The sequence below is a fragment of the Labeo rohita genome, chromosome 12 (genome assembly GCF_022985175.1).
Source record: "Labeo rohita strain BAU-BD-2019 chromosome 12, IGBB_LRoh.1.0, whole genome shotgun sequence".
In the NCBI taxonomy this organism is placed as follows: Eukaryota; Metazoa; Chordata; class Actinopteri; order Cypriniformes; family Cyprinidae; genus Labeo; species Labeo rohita.
The window spans coordinates 8,064,149-8,081,690 of NC_066880.1; the positions used below are offsets into that span (position 1 = coordinate 8,064,149).

At 36.5% G+C, this 17,542-nt stretch overlaps 1 protein-coding gene across 7 annotated transcripts in view; it reads right to left on the minus strand.

The window, feature by feature from the left end:
* Positions 1-17,542, minus strand: part of baiap2b (BAR/IMD domain containing adaptor protein 2b) — a 59,577-nt gene that overhangs the window by 25,535 nt on the left and 16,500 nt on the right. For 5 of the 7 annotated variants that reach the window (XM_051124184.1, XM_051124180.1, XM_051124181.1 and 2 more), the window contains exon 3: positions 12,392-12,478. The exons of the other annotated variants lie outside the window; for them this stretch is intronic. In XM_051124184.1, coding sequence (XP_050980141.1) covers positions 12,392-12,478 — 87 coding nt within the window. The remainder of the gene's footprint in view (positions 1-12,391; positions 12,479-17,542) is intronic. 7 annotated transcript variants of the gene reach the window in all.

Consider the following 17,542-nt stretch of genomic DNA (forward strand, 5'->3'; position numbering starts at 1 on the left):
TGTTTAGCTTTGCCATAACAGGAATATACAGCATTATAAAATATAATAAACGGTTATTTTAACAGTTATATAAAACAGTTATCTTAAATATATATTATTAAAAATAAATATATTGTTATTGTTATTATATGTAATTATATATATGTGATGTATTTTTTTATCAAGTATATTGCTATTTTACAATGGCTGTGAATGCAGTTGATCCAATCAAAATTTAAAGTCTGAACTATAATTTTATAACTTATTTTGAGTTGTGAGCTTGCAATCTGAATTGCCTTCGCTGACTCCATGCAGTAAACACGCATTCATTGTAGTCGAAATCACATTTGAATGACTCTTATTATGACACATATTAGTGACTCTTCCAAGGCAGTTCTTTGAAGCATTTTATGTTAAAGTAGTATCATTTTGTTTAGTATATGGTGAGCATTTTTCAATTTCATCATATCAGCCACAGTGGGTTCAAGTACAAACATTTGGCTGCTTATCTGTGTGTTTTCATCAAGTGCAAAGGTCATCAAAGTACATATTTTTGGCATCATTGTAGCGGTGCCTGTAAGTCATATTAAGTTATCAAAGCTGCCCTAAAACAAAACTTCCACTCATTTCATTAGTAAGTCAATGCACACTTCCACAGGGACAGAAATGATTATAGAGTGCTGAGACATCTTCCTTCCATTCATCCATCAAACTCTTGTCTAACTCTGCATTAACCAGGTTTGAGCTGGCTTAATAAAATAATGAAATAGAATAACAAAAAACGCACACACAGTATGTAACACAGAGGGCAGCATCAGCGCAGACACTTTGAGAAGACAAGGCACTTACACAACTTTTCTGCTGTAAGTGAACAATGACAGACGTACATGTACTCGCATGACATCCAATGGGCATGACGTCTCTCTACCTCCTGAACTGGTAATAAACGGAAGGCATTCTTAATGTATAAGGGTTTATATTTGTGCAGCCTATTATTTTCTATTATCACTAGATATGAAATATCTTCAATACACACTCATTCATATTTGAAATCCATGCACGTCCCTCATAAATCTGAGCTACTGAGCCACACAGTGCGTTTCATAAAGCGTGACCCTGCCTGTCTTTGAATCCGTCATGCCTGACCCAGAACAACTGCACCAGCCTGCAGTACATATCTAATCAAGCCTTCCTCTTAAGCCCTGCCTTCTGAGAAATAGAGGGACAGTCCGTTTTATACAGTCGTTTTAGTTCAAGGTCGCCAGAGGCCATCCAACCAGTAACGTCCATCGAAACAGATTAATAAGGGTGCATATGCACACACACACATTACGCGTACTGTATCTTGCTGTACTTAAAATCAGTCCATAATTTTCGTAACAATAAGAAAAAAGAGATTAGCAGGAAAGGAGGAACAGTCATGAACATGACACTTTCTGAGATGCCAAATAAGAATGCCTACTTTTGTCCAATAGGAAATCATTATTCAGGAAGAATTTTATTAGATATGATAGCAATGCATATAATATCAGGTGTGCAAGGGATGTTGTGATCAGTGTAAAAAAATAGATTTTTAAATAGGAATTCACATTTTCAGATTTTTTAGCTAAATATTTAAAGGGAAATTTTACTGGTTTCTACTGTATTCTTCATCTCAGATGTTTCTCCTAAAATTGCTTAGGAAAAATGAATGAGGCAGTTACAGTAAATAAGGAAGATTAAATACACAAAAGGCCCAATCACATAAAAAATGGTTACTATAACAATTAATATAAGGATCACAAAAATGTGCTGTATTTATGTATTTACGTTTTATCACTTATCAGCTGAAAAAAAATTGTTCAGAAAATGACTGCAACAATATCGCGTTATGGTTTTATTTTTCCTTTTTTTTTTTTTTTTTTTTTTTTTAAATTACGACATTCCATTCAAATTTTTCTAGATTCAATTTTTTTTGTTTACATTTTTCTAAACTATGTTTTAATGGATAAATTAAAAAATATTAATGTCTAAAAAGCATGTCTAATTAATTGAAATCATGAAACGTAGTTTTAAATAGTTTTAAATTTTAAATTAGTTTTAAATTTGTTTTAAAATTGCATTTTAAAAGTTTCATTAAATTGTAATAATCAATTAATTAAATAATTAATTGAAATCATGAGATGTCAAAGATCATGAGTCTAAAAGTTTAACAAAAATAACATTAAGTTCTATTTTTTTTTTCCAAAATACAATTTTTTTTTTCTTTTACCAAATTCTTTGTTTTCCCTTAATTTTCTGGATTCCATTTTAATAGTTTCATTAAATTGTAATAATCTAACGCATTTCTAATTAATTGATTTTATAACAAAATATATTTTTTCAGATGTACTGTGTTGTGTATTTACATTTGCCTGGTTAATAAATTCTGGTAAATATTTTCTTCTGGTAAATATTTCTTAAAAATAATGTTAATAATAGTAATGGTAGCAGTACTATCATTTACATTAAGTAATATTTTTCTGTCACTGTTTCTTCAAGTTAAACCGAACTTTTATTTTGACAGGTTGCATCAAGTTTCTTTTCGTATATGCAATTTTTTTTTCTTAGAAGATAAGGTCAAATGCTCATGAAGTGACTCTTAGAGCAATTCTAGAGATTATGTTTATGTGTTATATATTGTACGCATATATTGAGTCGGAGGAGGCTGAAAACACTGCGAGCGTCATGCACGCTGTGCACCTTGATCTTGGTCTGCCTGCTACAGTATTTTTTTCTCTTTGCGTTCGTCTTTAGCTTCTCTGGCCTCTGTTAACGGATGTCTAAAGAGTTCGTAATATTTCCACACACATGACATTTTGAAAGAAGATTGCATTGCAGTATTGATCATTGTTAAAACTACAAAGCTAATACTTTTGTAGGCTATTTGTCTGGCAGAGATGCATCTCTCTGTGATCGCTTAAAATTTAAAATTATCAAGGTTAAAAAACACGTGCAAATGATAAACTTTCATGACGACGATGCATATTCGTCAACTGTCCCGAGCGTCTTTCATGCTGGCTCCAGGTCATCGGGCACTCCTTATTGTTGAGCCCTGCCTAGCCTTAAGAATATAAAATAAATAAATAAATGTGGATAGATAATTTAGCCTTTGAGAAATGTTCATATTGTCTTGTATAATCTCTAACTACCAAATCTCCAATCACATCTGAGCACAGTTTAACATATTGTTGAGATCGCTACGAGATATCACCTGTAATATCTTTCCTATGGGCAACCATCAGGTTCACATCAAAGTGAGTATGTAACACAAAGACCCCTCTGCTGCAATCCATGCCCTAGCCTCACCCCTCCGTCCCCCATCCAGATCTCGTCTGTAGGTCGACACACTCTCATTTCCTGTCTAAGTCAGCACAAAGGTCTGACAGCACTCCCGGTCCTCATCCTTCCCACACCCCCATCTCTCTGCTGCAATTCAGCCGTGCTCGGCAGGGCTCTAAGCCGCTTAGCAGTAATCAGCACGGATCACAACATCTGCAGCTTTGAAAGACTTAAACATATTGTTGTCCGCTCTTAAAGGGCCGAATCAATTAGGGTACAGTCTAAAAAAAACACTGTGGCATCTAGTCAGCACCCCACACCTTCAAAAAATGTTGGCTTGTTTGACAAAAAAAATGACGCTTATCAATAAATTATTTAAATAAAGCACTGACTTAGTAAGGAATGAATACAAAAAGATAAAGAGCTTAAAATGAGAATGATTTTTGATTTGCAGCGCACAGGTAAAGTCAACATGAAACGGCTTTCGCAAACCTATTTTATTCTCATAAAATGATGCTCAGGGGAGGAAAATAAGACATTCAGGACACAAAGAATTTGTTCCCACATTTTATTAATTAATTCCCTCATTGGCTACGATTTAACTAAATTTAAACTAAAATTATGGAACGAATAAATAAAACTGACCACGAATGAACTAAAACAAGGAACTAATTAGTACAACATGGCCGCGATTTCACACACTTACACAAAAAAACTTTACAAAGGGCTATTAACAGACCTGATTGGTGCAGTATTACAGTGGTATAATTTGTATGACACTGTAAAGTCTCACTGGGTCAACATAACCTTTCCAGGGTAAGATGAGCCTCATAATGTGTCTCATCAGAGCGAGAGACTGCTAGAAAACCTACTTTCTGGAAGAAAAAATAACCCACTCTCTTTCCTATCTTTGTTTTCTTCTTTCCTTTTCAATTTTCTGTTATCCTGTCTCTTATTAAACTAGCTCAACTCTCTCTCTCATGTCCTTCTCAAATTATGTCCCTGTTTCTATGACCTTGGTAGAAGTAATAAACATCAATACTGAGGGAATTATACAGCACACAGATGGATGTGATAAACTTAAGCACATTTGGACCGAAAGTCTCCTCCGCTGAATTCTCCGATACGCTTTGCTGCAGAACTTTTAGCATTAAATATGACATAAACCTACAGTGCATAGCCCTTTCTCTCCCTTGAGCTCACATATGGCTGTATATCCATAGGCAGAACAAACAAAATGGTCAAAATGATCCATATGCTTCAACATAATCATCCAGTCATATCTGAAACTGTAAAACTCAGTGACCCAAGATGAAACGCTGTGACGCCTCATTGAGCTCGAAACCCCAAGGCCTAAATAATTCTTTTGTAGTCATTACTTTGTGGCAGAGGACTGTATACATAACTATTAGAGAGCAGCTGATGAGGTCATAATGGAGATTGATTACTGCAGCAGAACAGATTCAGGGAGGGGGGTTGTGGGTAGGATATGCTGGGCAGCCAAATTCATTTGGCGATCAGATATAGAAGTAACACTGTTATCACTGTTTATGACTTTTGAACTGCATTGGGACCTACAAGTGAAACCTACTATTGTTATAGCTCATGAATATTAATTATGGAACATTTATCTCTGCTCCAAAACCTGGTGAGCAAGTAAAATGGAACTGATTTTTTCAGTTGATATTGGCATTGACTGTTCAGCATAAAAATACATAATTAACAAATAATAAAGGGGACACTGGATGCAAAATGTACTTTTACATGGTGTTTGCTAGGGAGGTAACGATATTAGCAATATCGTGATATCAAAACTCGATATTATCAGTCAAATTACGGTATGAAACGATAGGTCTTTCAGGCCAAATGTGTAGTTTTTAAAATATATTCTTATTCTAACATAAAAGGTCTTAAATTTGCGTTTTGGGCCATTATGTTTTGACACAGTATCTGTCAAACAAACTAAAACGGAAAGTGCAATGTGGCTTAATCCCTTCTTCAAGTCTGTTTTCTCTGTGTGTTTCAAAGCGAAGCGCACACATTGTTAAGGCAATCAGCTCGTGAACTGTTTTTTCCGGACCTCAGAACCTCTCCGTTCACAGTGAATGAAGGCAGTGAACTTGTTTACTGCATTTACTGTAAGTTTAGCACGTTTGGGAACGCAATGGCCACCAGTTATACTTTAATTTCGCAGAAGATGATTACAGCATTTCACTATCAAAAGTGCATTAGACAGAATAAGTTAACATTAAAATGTACAAAATGTAATTTTTTTCCAATTCTTCATGTTTTTTTTTTTTCAAATCGCAATAAATATTTTATTGTGGATTCCATTTCGCGATATTATCGTATTGTGAGATTTTGATATTGTTACATCCCTAGTGTTTGCATTTAAATGTCTTAGCAGTATGTGGACAGAACCACCCTACAATGACAAAAATCTGTTCACTCTATTTTTTTAATCCCCAAAAAACCTAAACAGTCTCAATCAAGCCGTTTTTATTTTGTGAGCAGTATGATGACATATTGCTCAAGCTCCGCTCAAGCTCCGCCCACGACCGCTGACGGCCTCAGAGCCACTGAGGACGCAGTGGATTAGTTTTGTTTTTGATTGTAATGCGCCACAGAATACACAAAAAATGGAAGAGTGGGTGGGGTGAGCAGTAGCTCATTAGCATTTAAAGAGACATGCACCAAAATGAGTTGTTGGGAACAGAGCTGTTTCTGACAAGGTAAAAAGAGGTTGTTTTATACAATCATTGAGGAATTTTAATCGAAGTAGGCCTATGTTGCAAGAATCATACCAACTTGTGGAAAATGAGCTTCCAATATCTCTTTAATATTCATGAGCAAAGCCTTCTCTAAAGCACGACTCATTAATTTGCCTATCGGTGAGAGGATGAAATGCTCTTACAAGAATGTTCTCCAAAAGACGATCTTGATGTAAGTCACAGCGGTGGATTCATTTCCAAGTGACTCTTCTGTTCACGATGGCATCTGTAGCAGCAATTATCAGCTCTGTGATTCATTCCTCTGAGGTGTTTGAGCCTTGTGCTGTTTTTGTATGTGTGCTTTGTTTGTGTGTGGAGCGAGAGATACCCAGAGGGTGAGACAATGGCTTTTAGAGTGGTGAGGAAACACTCAAACCATGTTATGACACTACAAATCCCACCTACTTGGAGTGAAAATGAAACTTTGTCTGTGCCAACCTGCTGCTGTGCTCCCAACATCAGGATGGAGTCAATCACATAATAAAGTGCTATTTCTACGCTTCCTGTTGTGAGCTGGAATTGAAGGTTTGAGAACGGAGAGAGAGAGAGAGCTGTGCATATTTCATTTTGTATTTCATTTTATGCTGTTCTATCAAAAAAAGGCTAATAGTTTTGCAGACATGTCCCATTTATCTTCACTGTAAATTAATTAAATGAGGGATTTAGCCCTGTCGGGCTATTCTCCAAACATAAAAAATCCCCTGCATTGTGATGTGCTACAGTAGCACAGAAGCTAAACATACAAATTCTCAATGTTTGTCCTGGAAATCTGATCTGAGGCATATTTTGAGGGATTTATTTGAATAGCTTATCAAAACTGAGACCGGATGTGTTGCTGGAGCACTTCAGTTTGCACCAAGATTTGGCAGCATTAATTATTCAAACACCCCAGAGTTATTTTGTGACTACAGCGAGAGCAAGATGCTTGCAGATGCAATTAATTGTGTTTAGTCAGAGAACACAGTTCCCTTTCTGCAAATATTTGTGCTGGAGCGAGAATATCCCGGATTTAGACTAATTATCAGCATAAACGGTTCTAATTTGACGGAAAACTCCCAAAGTTAAACCTACAAACGTGAGAAGACGACGACCTGCTGGTATCACACAGCCGTGACGGCTGCTACCCATATTTGGGCAGGGGGAACAGGAAGCTGTTTAGTATTCCACACACTCGTGCAGCATCGAAGAGGCAGACGGGGGAAGCTGTTTTTGGAAACACTGACATCACCAAGGAGGCATTCTGGGACTCTAAATCCACAGCACGGTCCGCATTCACATTACTCTTGCTCTCTCATTTTCTCTCTCTAGCGGAACTTCTCCTGTTAAGGCAAGTGTTTCATCTATTTTTAGCTCATGGCTCCCTCTCTCTCCTCGGGCCGGCCGCGTTCCTGCATCAGTGCGTGGGCTGACTGCAGGCGGTGGGTGATGCGATACGCACAAGTGCTGCATTGAAGAATCACCGCGCATCTCTTCACAGCAAGAGACTGTGAGTTATTCAGAGTTGAGGATGCGATGAAGAGGAAGATAACGGCACTTAATGAAATCTCACCATCATCCAGTACCCTGAGAGCAAAGCTCTTGCAGCGATGTAACAGAATTTCATACGTTTTGATTACTTCCACTCATTTGATTTCATAACTGGTTGCTTTCTGAGATTTGATATCATTATAGGTGCTAATCTAGTCCTGTTTACACTTGTTATTAACATTCATCTCAGAAGATTCAACGTGTTCAGATAAATCACATGTGACTGGTTATAACCATTTAACCAATAAGCTGACACTTTTTTGTAAATCATCTAGTCAGTGGGTTTAAATAAAATAAAATAAAAATTCTGTCATTATTTACTCACCATCATGTCGTTCTAAACTCATAAGACCTTCGTTCATCTTTGGAAAACAAATTAGGATGTTTTTGATGAAATCTGAGAGCTTTCTGACCCTGCATAGACACCAATGCAACTACCATGTTCAAGGCCTAGAAAGCTAGTAAGGACATCAGTAAAATGGTCCATGTGACATCAGTGCTTCAACCTTAATTTTCCGAAGCTACGAGAATACTTTTTACATGCAAAGAAAAAAAAAACAATAACTTTATTCTATACTATACAATATCTTCTCTTAAGGTTGAACCACTGATGCCACATGGACTATTTTAACGATGTCCTTACTACCTTTCTGGGCCTTGAATGTGTCAGTTGTGTTACTGTCTATGCAGGGTCAGAAAGCTCTCGGATTTCATCAAAAATATCTTAATTTGCGTTCTCTTACGGGTTTGGAACGACATGAGAGTAATTAATGACAGAATTTAAATTTTTTTGGTGAACTACTACTTTAAGTGAAACTAAAAGATACAGAAATCGTAATTTTGCAACTGCAGTATCAATAGGCAAATTGCACATAAAATTTTGACTGAATACTTTACTCCGAACATTGGTAAGAACAGGCTTTCAATGTTGTTTGGACACCAACGTTTTTCAAAATATCATCTATTTGTGTTCTGCAGAAAAAAAAAACTACTAAGAACTACTTGGGGGTGAGAAAATGGCAGTTTTTTTTCATTTTTGGGTGAACTATTCCTTTAAGAAAATTCTGTATAATTGGGCTGGTCTTAAACTGCATCTCAAACTATCAAAACAGTAGAAGCATTTCCATTACCCTTCAAAATGCGCAAATTGAAATTATAGAATAATAGAAAACGTGTCAATTTCGCAAAAATACCTGCATTTCAAAAAAAGTTTTTACGCTCACAAGAGGTGGTTTTTCAAGCAATTTGAAAAAGAAAAAACATTGGTTAATTGAAACATCGTCATTTTGCAATACCTTTTTACTGTCACTTATAAAATATCGCCAACATTTTGCACAAATATGTAATGGAAGCATCACCTAGTGTGAGCTGCGATGCAAGTTTCCATGCAGTGCAAAATCGCTTAATTTAACAACTTTGCTGAGAGATTAAAAAATATATATTAAAACATTTTACATAAAAAAAAGAAACAGGCCTATTCTGCATACACAAACAAGTCAACTGTAGTAAAAAGCTATGTTATGGACATCAAATCAACATCCATAAGCAATAATATAACTCAGGGACACAACAAGTGCACACACACCTCAGGCATGTGCTACTCTGCTAGCCGTTAAGCTTCAGATCATACATTATTAACGCACATGTGGCCGCTTTTGTGCAACATCCTTTAAAAAACCCTTCCAGTACATCTCAGAGACATGATGACATGTCCAAGCAGACAGGAACATCTTCACATGGGGCTGAGTGTGACAGGCAAAAGTGTTTGACTGAGATTGTGTGACTGATTTTAAATATTCATTGCCGTCATCATGATGGTCTGAGACCAGTGAAGCCTCCCATCCTCAGAACTGCCTTCCTTATAGCATACAATTATACTAAAGCCAGAAATAAGTCTGTATCAATTATTAACGCTGGGCCAAGACCTCACTTAAGAGATTTATTTAAGCGTGCAGCAACCAGTTGGGTCCACATGGCTGATGCTACAGTTCCCACGTGCTTAAACGCACGCGCCCTCACCCACACATAAGTCTGCATGAGTATAAATTCATAATGCAGACTCATTCTGCCTGTTGCCAAGTTGGATAAAAGTTTCCACTACATGCCAGTGTTATCTCGCTAGCTCTTTTAAAGCCTCTGCTTACAGAACAGACCTGAACCTAACAAAACCTGTCACTCAAAGATGAACACACACTTCTTTGTCTTGCTCACGCAAATCAATCATAGTACTCACTCAGAAAGCAACCAGACAAAGGAACTGGTATGGTTTGTGGTTATGACATGCATCTGGAATGCTTTCGGGCCATTTGAAGACAAGAACGAGACTCTGGGAAACATGACACATGCAACAAACTGTCAACAAGTGCGAAGCACTGCTGATTAGATACTTGTAAAATCTAGGGATTCACCAATATTTAATCTCTAAATGAGGTATATGTTTTGGCTGTATATCCAATATCTGCTGCTACTATAATAAAAAATTAAATATTTGCAGATATTGGGCCAATATGATGTCGATACATCATGCTAGTAAAAGACATTCATTGTAAAAGAACAGGCACAGAGAAATGACATGAACATTACTGGAACAGCTGTAGAAACATAAGATAATCAATACACGCATGCACACATTAAATGTAACACTTGAATACAAAACAACTGACTTAAAACAGAAAATAAATATTAGAAACTGTACTAACCCTACACCACCCAGCCTTATACAATATTGAAGATTAAAATATTAATTTTCTGTATTATCACAAAGGCACAAAACAAACACAGGCATGCTTTAATTTGTCAAGCGATGGAAAAAGTCTTGGATGAAAAGGCTCTTAGACTTAAATCCTCATAAAACTTTTCTCATTAAACTTTTCATACACAGATATTGCTGCTTTTTAACAATGCTGAGACAGCAGCACTCTAGAAATAGCTCTCTTCCAGACTAAAATATAATCTCATAAAGACTCCAGCTCCGCCTGGCTATGCTGTTTAGATATTGAGAACGCTAGAAATCAAGTAACCAATCTCAGGATAGAATAGAGCTGAATTCATTCAAATAATAGCCTTTTACTGATCAAATTAGAGCTGGGATCGTGAGCTTCATTGAATATGTATTCAATGAGACACCAACCAGTGAAATAAAAAGATGAATGCTCGGAAAAATGTTTCTAAGATGAATAATGGAAATATAACCAGCTTTCATGTCCTTCTGTAAGCCTCTCCCCCTCTACTCCTCTTTAAAGAGAAAACTTCTACTTGCATTTGCTGCTGCGACTCTGATGTGCTTTTAGGAACTTGAAGGATGACAGATGATGCTGCAGATTCATTGGCCAGTGCTATCAAGAGTCTCACATTCCACTGAAGTCTGTCTGATTAGACTCAAACTCTTCCTAAAGTGATGCACTGAACACACAACCGGACAACAAGACTTGTTTTTTTAAAGTTAAGCATTGAGGTTCAAACCCACACTCTGGTCAAGAAGTTTCCACTCGGAGATCAAAAAACGTACCTAATCTGGTTTAAATCAAATGATATACTGATCTAAAAAATGCTCTATACTAGAATAGAAAAAACAACACTTCCTGGAAAAGTAAATGCCAAAGAGTTATTATTTGTACATTCTGATAAGTATTTGGTGCGCCCATTTTACCATTGGTTGCTATGGTGTTTACTTCTGAGTTAGTCACCTCTACAGTAACTACAAGGCACAGTCATAAATAATGAACAGACAACAACACTAGTGCAGGGAGAAAAAAACATACTTGTACTGTGACTTCAGATGTGTTCTCTGAATGTCATCTCTAAAAATGTTTGCATGTTCAATTTTTCATGAAATTGTTGTGCAATCATTTGTAGGGCATATTTCATACAAGGGCTAGAAAAAAAAAACAATGATTTGCAGATACTTAATGCATAGTGAATTCAAAATTAACATTCATTTTAAACTCATTAATTGAAAAAACAAGTAGTGCTGTTATATTGATTAATCATGATTAATCATGATTAATCATATCCAAAATGAGAGTTTGTATTTGCATAACATATTTGTGTGTGCTGTGTATATTTATATGTATATATAAATACACGAACGTACATGTATATATATTTTAAAAATATTTATACTTATGTATTCATATATTCATATACACAGTACATGTACGTTATGTAAACACAAATTTTTATTTTGGATGTGATTAATCGATTTGATAGCACTAAAAAAAAACAACATTATAGAAAACAAAAGTTGTTGTGCTGTGCAAAAACTGCCACACTAAAATTAAATATTTTAAGATCATGACTAAAGCCATTTTACTCAGCAAAGATGCGAACCTTTTAATTTTAAAGTTACAATTAATGCATTTGATTAATGCATTAATTAATGCATAAATCACAGTTAAAAACTGATTGATTGTTCTAGTGCACAGCAGAATGGCAAAGTTTATTGTGAAAGTGCAAATTTGAGTCACAAGATTTTCCATATTTTACTGCAAAGGAGCATCGAGAATTGTTTTATAGCCTCATCTAAATCTAAATTCTAATACAGATTGATGATTTTTCATAGAGAGACACGGAAATAAGACAACAGGATAGAATGAACACAATACAACCAACCACCAATAAGCAAATGAATGAATCTGCAGAGTGTGTACATTTGTACAAAGATAGTGTGTGTTATACCCAAAGATGCAGTCTTAAATATGCTGTACTATGTACTCACACATCCAAAGCCATTCACACTGAAACCATCAAGTTATTCTCTTTTGCAATCCCCCTCCCAAACACAGGGGGCACTGCAGCTACAGTCTATAACTCACCAAGATCCTTAGAGCCGTGACTCTCGCTGGCCAGCTCTCCCATCCGCACCAGTGCGTCGAAGTAGCCTTTTGCTGCAAATGTCACACCTGGAAACATGGAAGCATTTGGGACATAAGAATCGGGAGTGAGCTAATGTGCTAACCCGAAGCTTCCCTCAACCCGCAGGTGCCGCATCTATGGAAACAGGAGTGGTGGATGGGAAAGCTTTAAGCTCTATATGTTCTATGATGGCTCGGCCAGAGAACTGGGGGAGGTGGGGGTGGAGCTTGTGATTGGTGAGCGATGAATAGCAAAAGTACCATTACTTTAAAATAAAAACAAACAAAAAGCTTGATACCCTCCAAAACTTATCATTCACATCTGATAGCACATTACCGAGAGCAATCACTTATTTTGTGTAAGGTCCCACCACAGGGACAGCTGTGGCTCTTCTGCGTCACCATGGCAGAGAAGGGCTGGCTCTCAATCAGGCTCTCTCAGAGCCAGAGGATCACGGCAGTTTAGTGAGGCAGGACAGTGCCAAGAAGCACAAAGTGTCTTGGAGCACAGTGAAATTTAGGACCAGAAGGTACTGAGCAAGTGGTTAACGAAGGTTAGCGTGTGTAACAGTAGAATAAGCCAAGTCCAGCATTAAAATCAAGTAAATGTTAAAATCAGATAAGAATCCTACAGACAAACACGGCATATTTAATTTGATGTAATTGTAAAAGGCTGTCACTAACGATTATTTTGGTAATCGAGTAATTTGTCGATTAATCTAGTATATTTTTAATTTTCTGTCGTAATTAAAATAGACCTAAGTGAACAATAAGTTAAAATACATATATAATAGCAATGAGGCAATAACTAATGTACATTATGCATTATAACAAATGACTGCAGATGATGATTGTTTTTACACTTTTTGCGCAATCTAATCCTTGTTTACTATTGATTAAACAACATTTAATTCCAATGTCCACTTAATCTTTAATATCTGGCCATTTCTTTATGACAGAAATGTTACAACCATTTTAATTCCTTGAATATGTGGACATCAAAATGTATAAACTCAAAGTGAGGGTTTGAGCTTTTATTTAGAAATTGCGATAAACAGTTAGCATATTGAGAAAGATATTGATGTATTCTGTTGTGTTCACGTGGTTTATAAATGATTTATCTTACAAATCCGATTAAATGGCACACATTGTGTTCCCAATTTAATGTAATAATAAACCCAAACTCACAACAATATGCAGAGATGGAGTCTGAGATGCTCCACACATGTAAATCATAACAGTTTGTGTGGAGCAGCACTTATTGTAAAGGGACCCGCTCTGACGCATGCATGTAAATAATTAAAGTGCATATATTAAACATGCATTGCATATATTTATTTAATGGAATCGCAGCATTTATGAATTCACAATAGCATTATGCTTTATTATGATTTTTAAATGGGTTTAATATATCATCCAGCCTTGGAAAACGGTGTAATGTGTTTCCCTGTCTATTTCATTACAGTGAATGTACACAAGCATTGCATTCTCAGTATTGCCACATGTACATTCCCTAACAGCCTTGTTGACATTCACATCAAATTCAGTATGCCGTTTGACCATCCCAATTCAATGCAGTGGGAGTGTTTGGGTGGAGGTGGTAGGGCTAGACCAATGGCAGCCCAATCATGTATGAATGTATAGACTTATTTGCTAGTGTCCATGCAAATCCCAGGCTCAGGATAAGGTGCGTCCTGGTTGTGAGGGATTAGAGGGGGAAATCTGGGGGCTTTGGTGCTCCAGCGGTTAGGCTTAAAGTGAGTGGTGAGGGGTAAAGGAACGAGAGGCAGCATAAGGAAAGAGGATTACAGAGGTCTGAAAAATAGGACAGAAAGTCTCTCCAACCATCTCTGAGGAAACACTGATCAGCCACAGGAGACAATCCGAAGTTGAAAACCACAGAAAAGCCCAATCTAGACCCAGTTATCACATTGCGAGTTAGTATGTGATATTCTCTAGCCTAGTGCAGACAGATCGAACATGGATGTTAACGTCTGTGGTCACTAATTATTCTTATTCTAATTATTTTTTGAACCTCCTAACCCTTTCAATCCTTCATTTCCACGAGTCCTCCAACACTTCCAAGGAAGGGGGACACTTTAGGCTTAACAGCTGCTTATGCACAAGACATCTCAACATAATCATCTACTCTAGGGCATGCAAATGCTCCACTGTTGAACAACTGCAGCCAATGTTTCTTTTCTGTACTATGGCATTTTAATGATCTATTAGTTTCATTATTGGTTTCATGCATTTGCCAAGCAGCCCAAAAACTTGCAAATGCCCAGTGGCCACCATCTGCATTAGTCATTAGTAGGTACTATGGAGGGTTTCCACTCTGCTGCCTGCAAGACCTGGCATATTTACAACTCCAGCAAATCCCCATGATGGATTCTGCGAACCTTCGTAGCTGCAGCCAAGGCTGATCTGCAAGGATGGGACTGCAAATCTCACTCGAGTTGGGTCTATTTTTAACCTTATCTATCAGACTTCACACTCTCACACACATGCACACACTCTTATGGTCTACCCCCTAGAGCGTTGGTCTTTTTCTTGTATTTTCTGGCTCATAAAATATTAGATAAAGCCTGGAATGATGAGGAAAGTGATTGGTTCTCTGCAGTATTGGCACAGTGCAACTCTACAGGGATTTGGTGCTCATCCTAAAGCTTCTGCCCTGTCCGTAGAGCTAAACTGAACACAAGAAATCTGTACACATTATACCCTGAGATCAGACAATGTGTCAGCATTATTTACCTGAATATAATGCAAATCCCATTGGTTTAGCATCTGTTTAAAACTGTGTCCTAACCAGAAGCAATGCGATAAAAGAGACAAGTGATTTAAAAGTTCTCTTTCATATTAATCTGAATTTTCCTAACCAGCCACAATCACGACTTATCTGTTGTTGTTGTTTTTCTATTTCCATGACATCACGCTAAGTAAAGCTCACCCAGACTAAAATCTCACTGGACCAAAATACTACTCCTCATACATATTAAACATCAAATATGGATGAGGAGAGACTGTGGACTGTTAAATAACAAAAGGAAACCCATAAGAAGCATGAAAATACTAGCTTTGCGTTGTTAGTTTTACACTAAAGTGTGCACAAAAGTAGTAGAAACTGTAGTAATTAGCTGCATTTTGCGATCGATTCATGAGTTCGCCTGCCCATCTAGTCCTGGTGGTTAATAGTAAACAAACTTGGCTTGCTGTCCTCAATGGAGGTTTGAACCCGAAGCTTGGTTTGCGCTCCAAGTTCAACCCACCATTGCGGTACTACGCAGAGGGAGAATAACAGAAATAGAGGAGAAAATGGGGAGGTGGAGGTGGTGGATGACAGAAGAATTTTTACTGGGACGGCCCGATGAGTGCTGCTTATATAGGCTCGTAATGATGATTGACAGGACTAAATGATTAGGCTCCTCCTGAACCAACACTACCAGTCATAGATTTTTAATATTTTTTAGCAAAGTATCTTTTGTGTACCAAGCCTGCATTTATTTGATGCAAAGTACAGCAAAAACAGTAACATTTTGAAATATTTTTACTTTTTAAAATAAGTTTTTTCTATTTGAATATATTTTAAAATGTAATTTATTCCTATGATCAAATCTAAATTTTTAGCATCATTACTCCAGTCTTCAGTGTCACATGATTCTTCAGAAATCGTTCTAATATGCTGATTTGCCATTCAAGAAACATTTTCGATAATTATTATTTTCAATATTTAAGACATCTGAGTAAATTTTTTTTAGGATTCTTTGATGTATAAAAAAAATCCAAAGATCAGGATTTATCTGAAATAAATTTATGCACTCTACCATTTAAAAGCTTGGAGTCAGTATTATAAAAGAAATTATAGAAATTAATACTTTTATTTAGCAAGGATGCTTTAAATTGATCAAAAGTAATGACAGAGACATTTATAATGTTACAAAATTTCTTCTGAACTTTCTATTTATCAAAGAAACCTAAAAAAAATCTATGCAGCTGTTTTCAACATAATAATATTTATGTATTTATTTTTTGAGCAGCAAATCAGAATATTAGAATCATTAGATCATGTGACTAGAGTAATGACAGGAATAAATAAATAATCACAGGAATAAATTACGTTTTTAAGTATATTCAAATGGAAAACAGTTATTTTCAATAGCAAAAATATTTCAAAATATTACTGTTTTTGCTGTACTTTGGATCAAATAAATGCAGGCCTGGTGAGCAGAAGAGACTTTAAAAAACATCAAAAATATTACTGTTTAAAAACTTTTGACTGGTAATGTACATTTGGAACTTCATTTAGGTCTTGTGTCTGGTTTTTGTGTTTGTTATACAACTGCTAGGATTTGTCACAAAAAGCATTTTGTTTTTTTCAAGAGTGTTACATGTTAAAAATGAGACATTGTTAGTAAATTCTTATTCTCAGAATAAAGTATTGTGAAAGAAAGAGGCAATGCAACACCAGTTGCTCTGAACACCAGATACCTGTGCTACCTAGCGTTTTATTCGCCATACTTCATCCTCCTTGTAGTGACGTATCATTCTTGTCCTGAATATACATCTTCCCTGTTCCCTTTTTCGCTCCCTCCGTGGGACCGCGTCTGCTCCCAAAGCTCTCTCTGCCCTATTTACGCCTGTCCTCTGTTCCATTTTTTACTCTCCCTTCCTCCCAATGCATATTTTTGCTCCGAAATGCTTACGTCCTTGTCCTTGCCCAGTCAACATCTCAAAAAACACACATGAAGGTCCGCACACATAACAGAAATACATCATCGATTGTCATTGGTTACATGTATGTGACAGCTCTGGAGATGCAACATGCATGAACCGGATGGATGTTTAGGGGGTTTCAGGGTGCAGATGGATTTAGACATGTTTAGACAGGAAGTCTTCTGCCCCACAAACAAAAACATTAATTCTTAACAAACATTCAACAAACATTTAAACAACAAAAATTTTTATATTAGCAATAACAAATCCCAGATGCTAGTCAGAAGGGTGTATGCAACCAAGGAGTGGTGCTTCCTGTAAGCATGAATTTCAAGCAATTTCTTCTCATAAATTAAAGCAGACCAATGAAACAAGAGCTTGAATAGCTGGCTCATT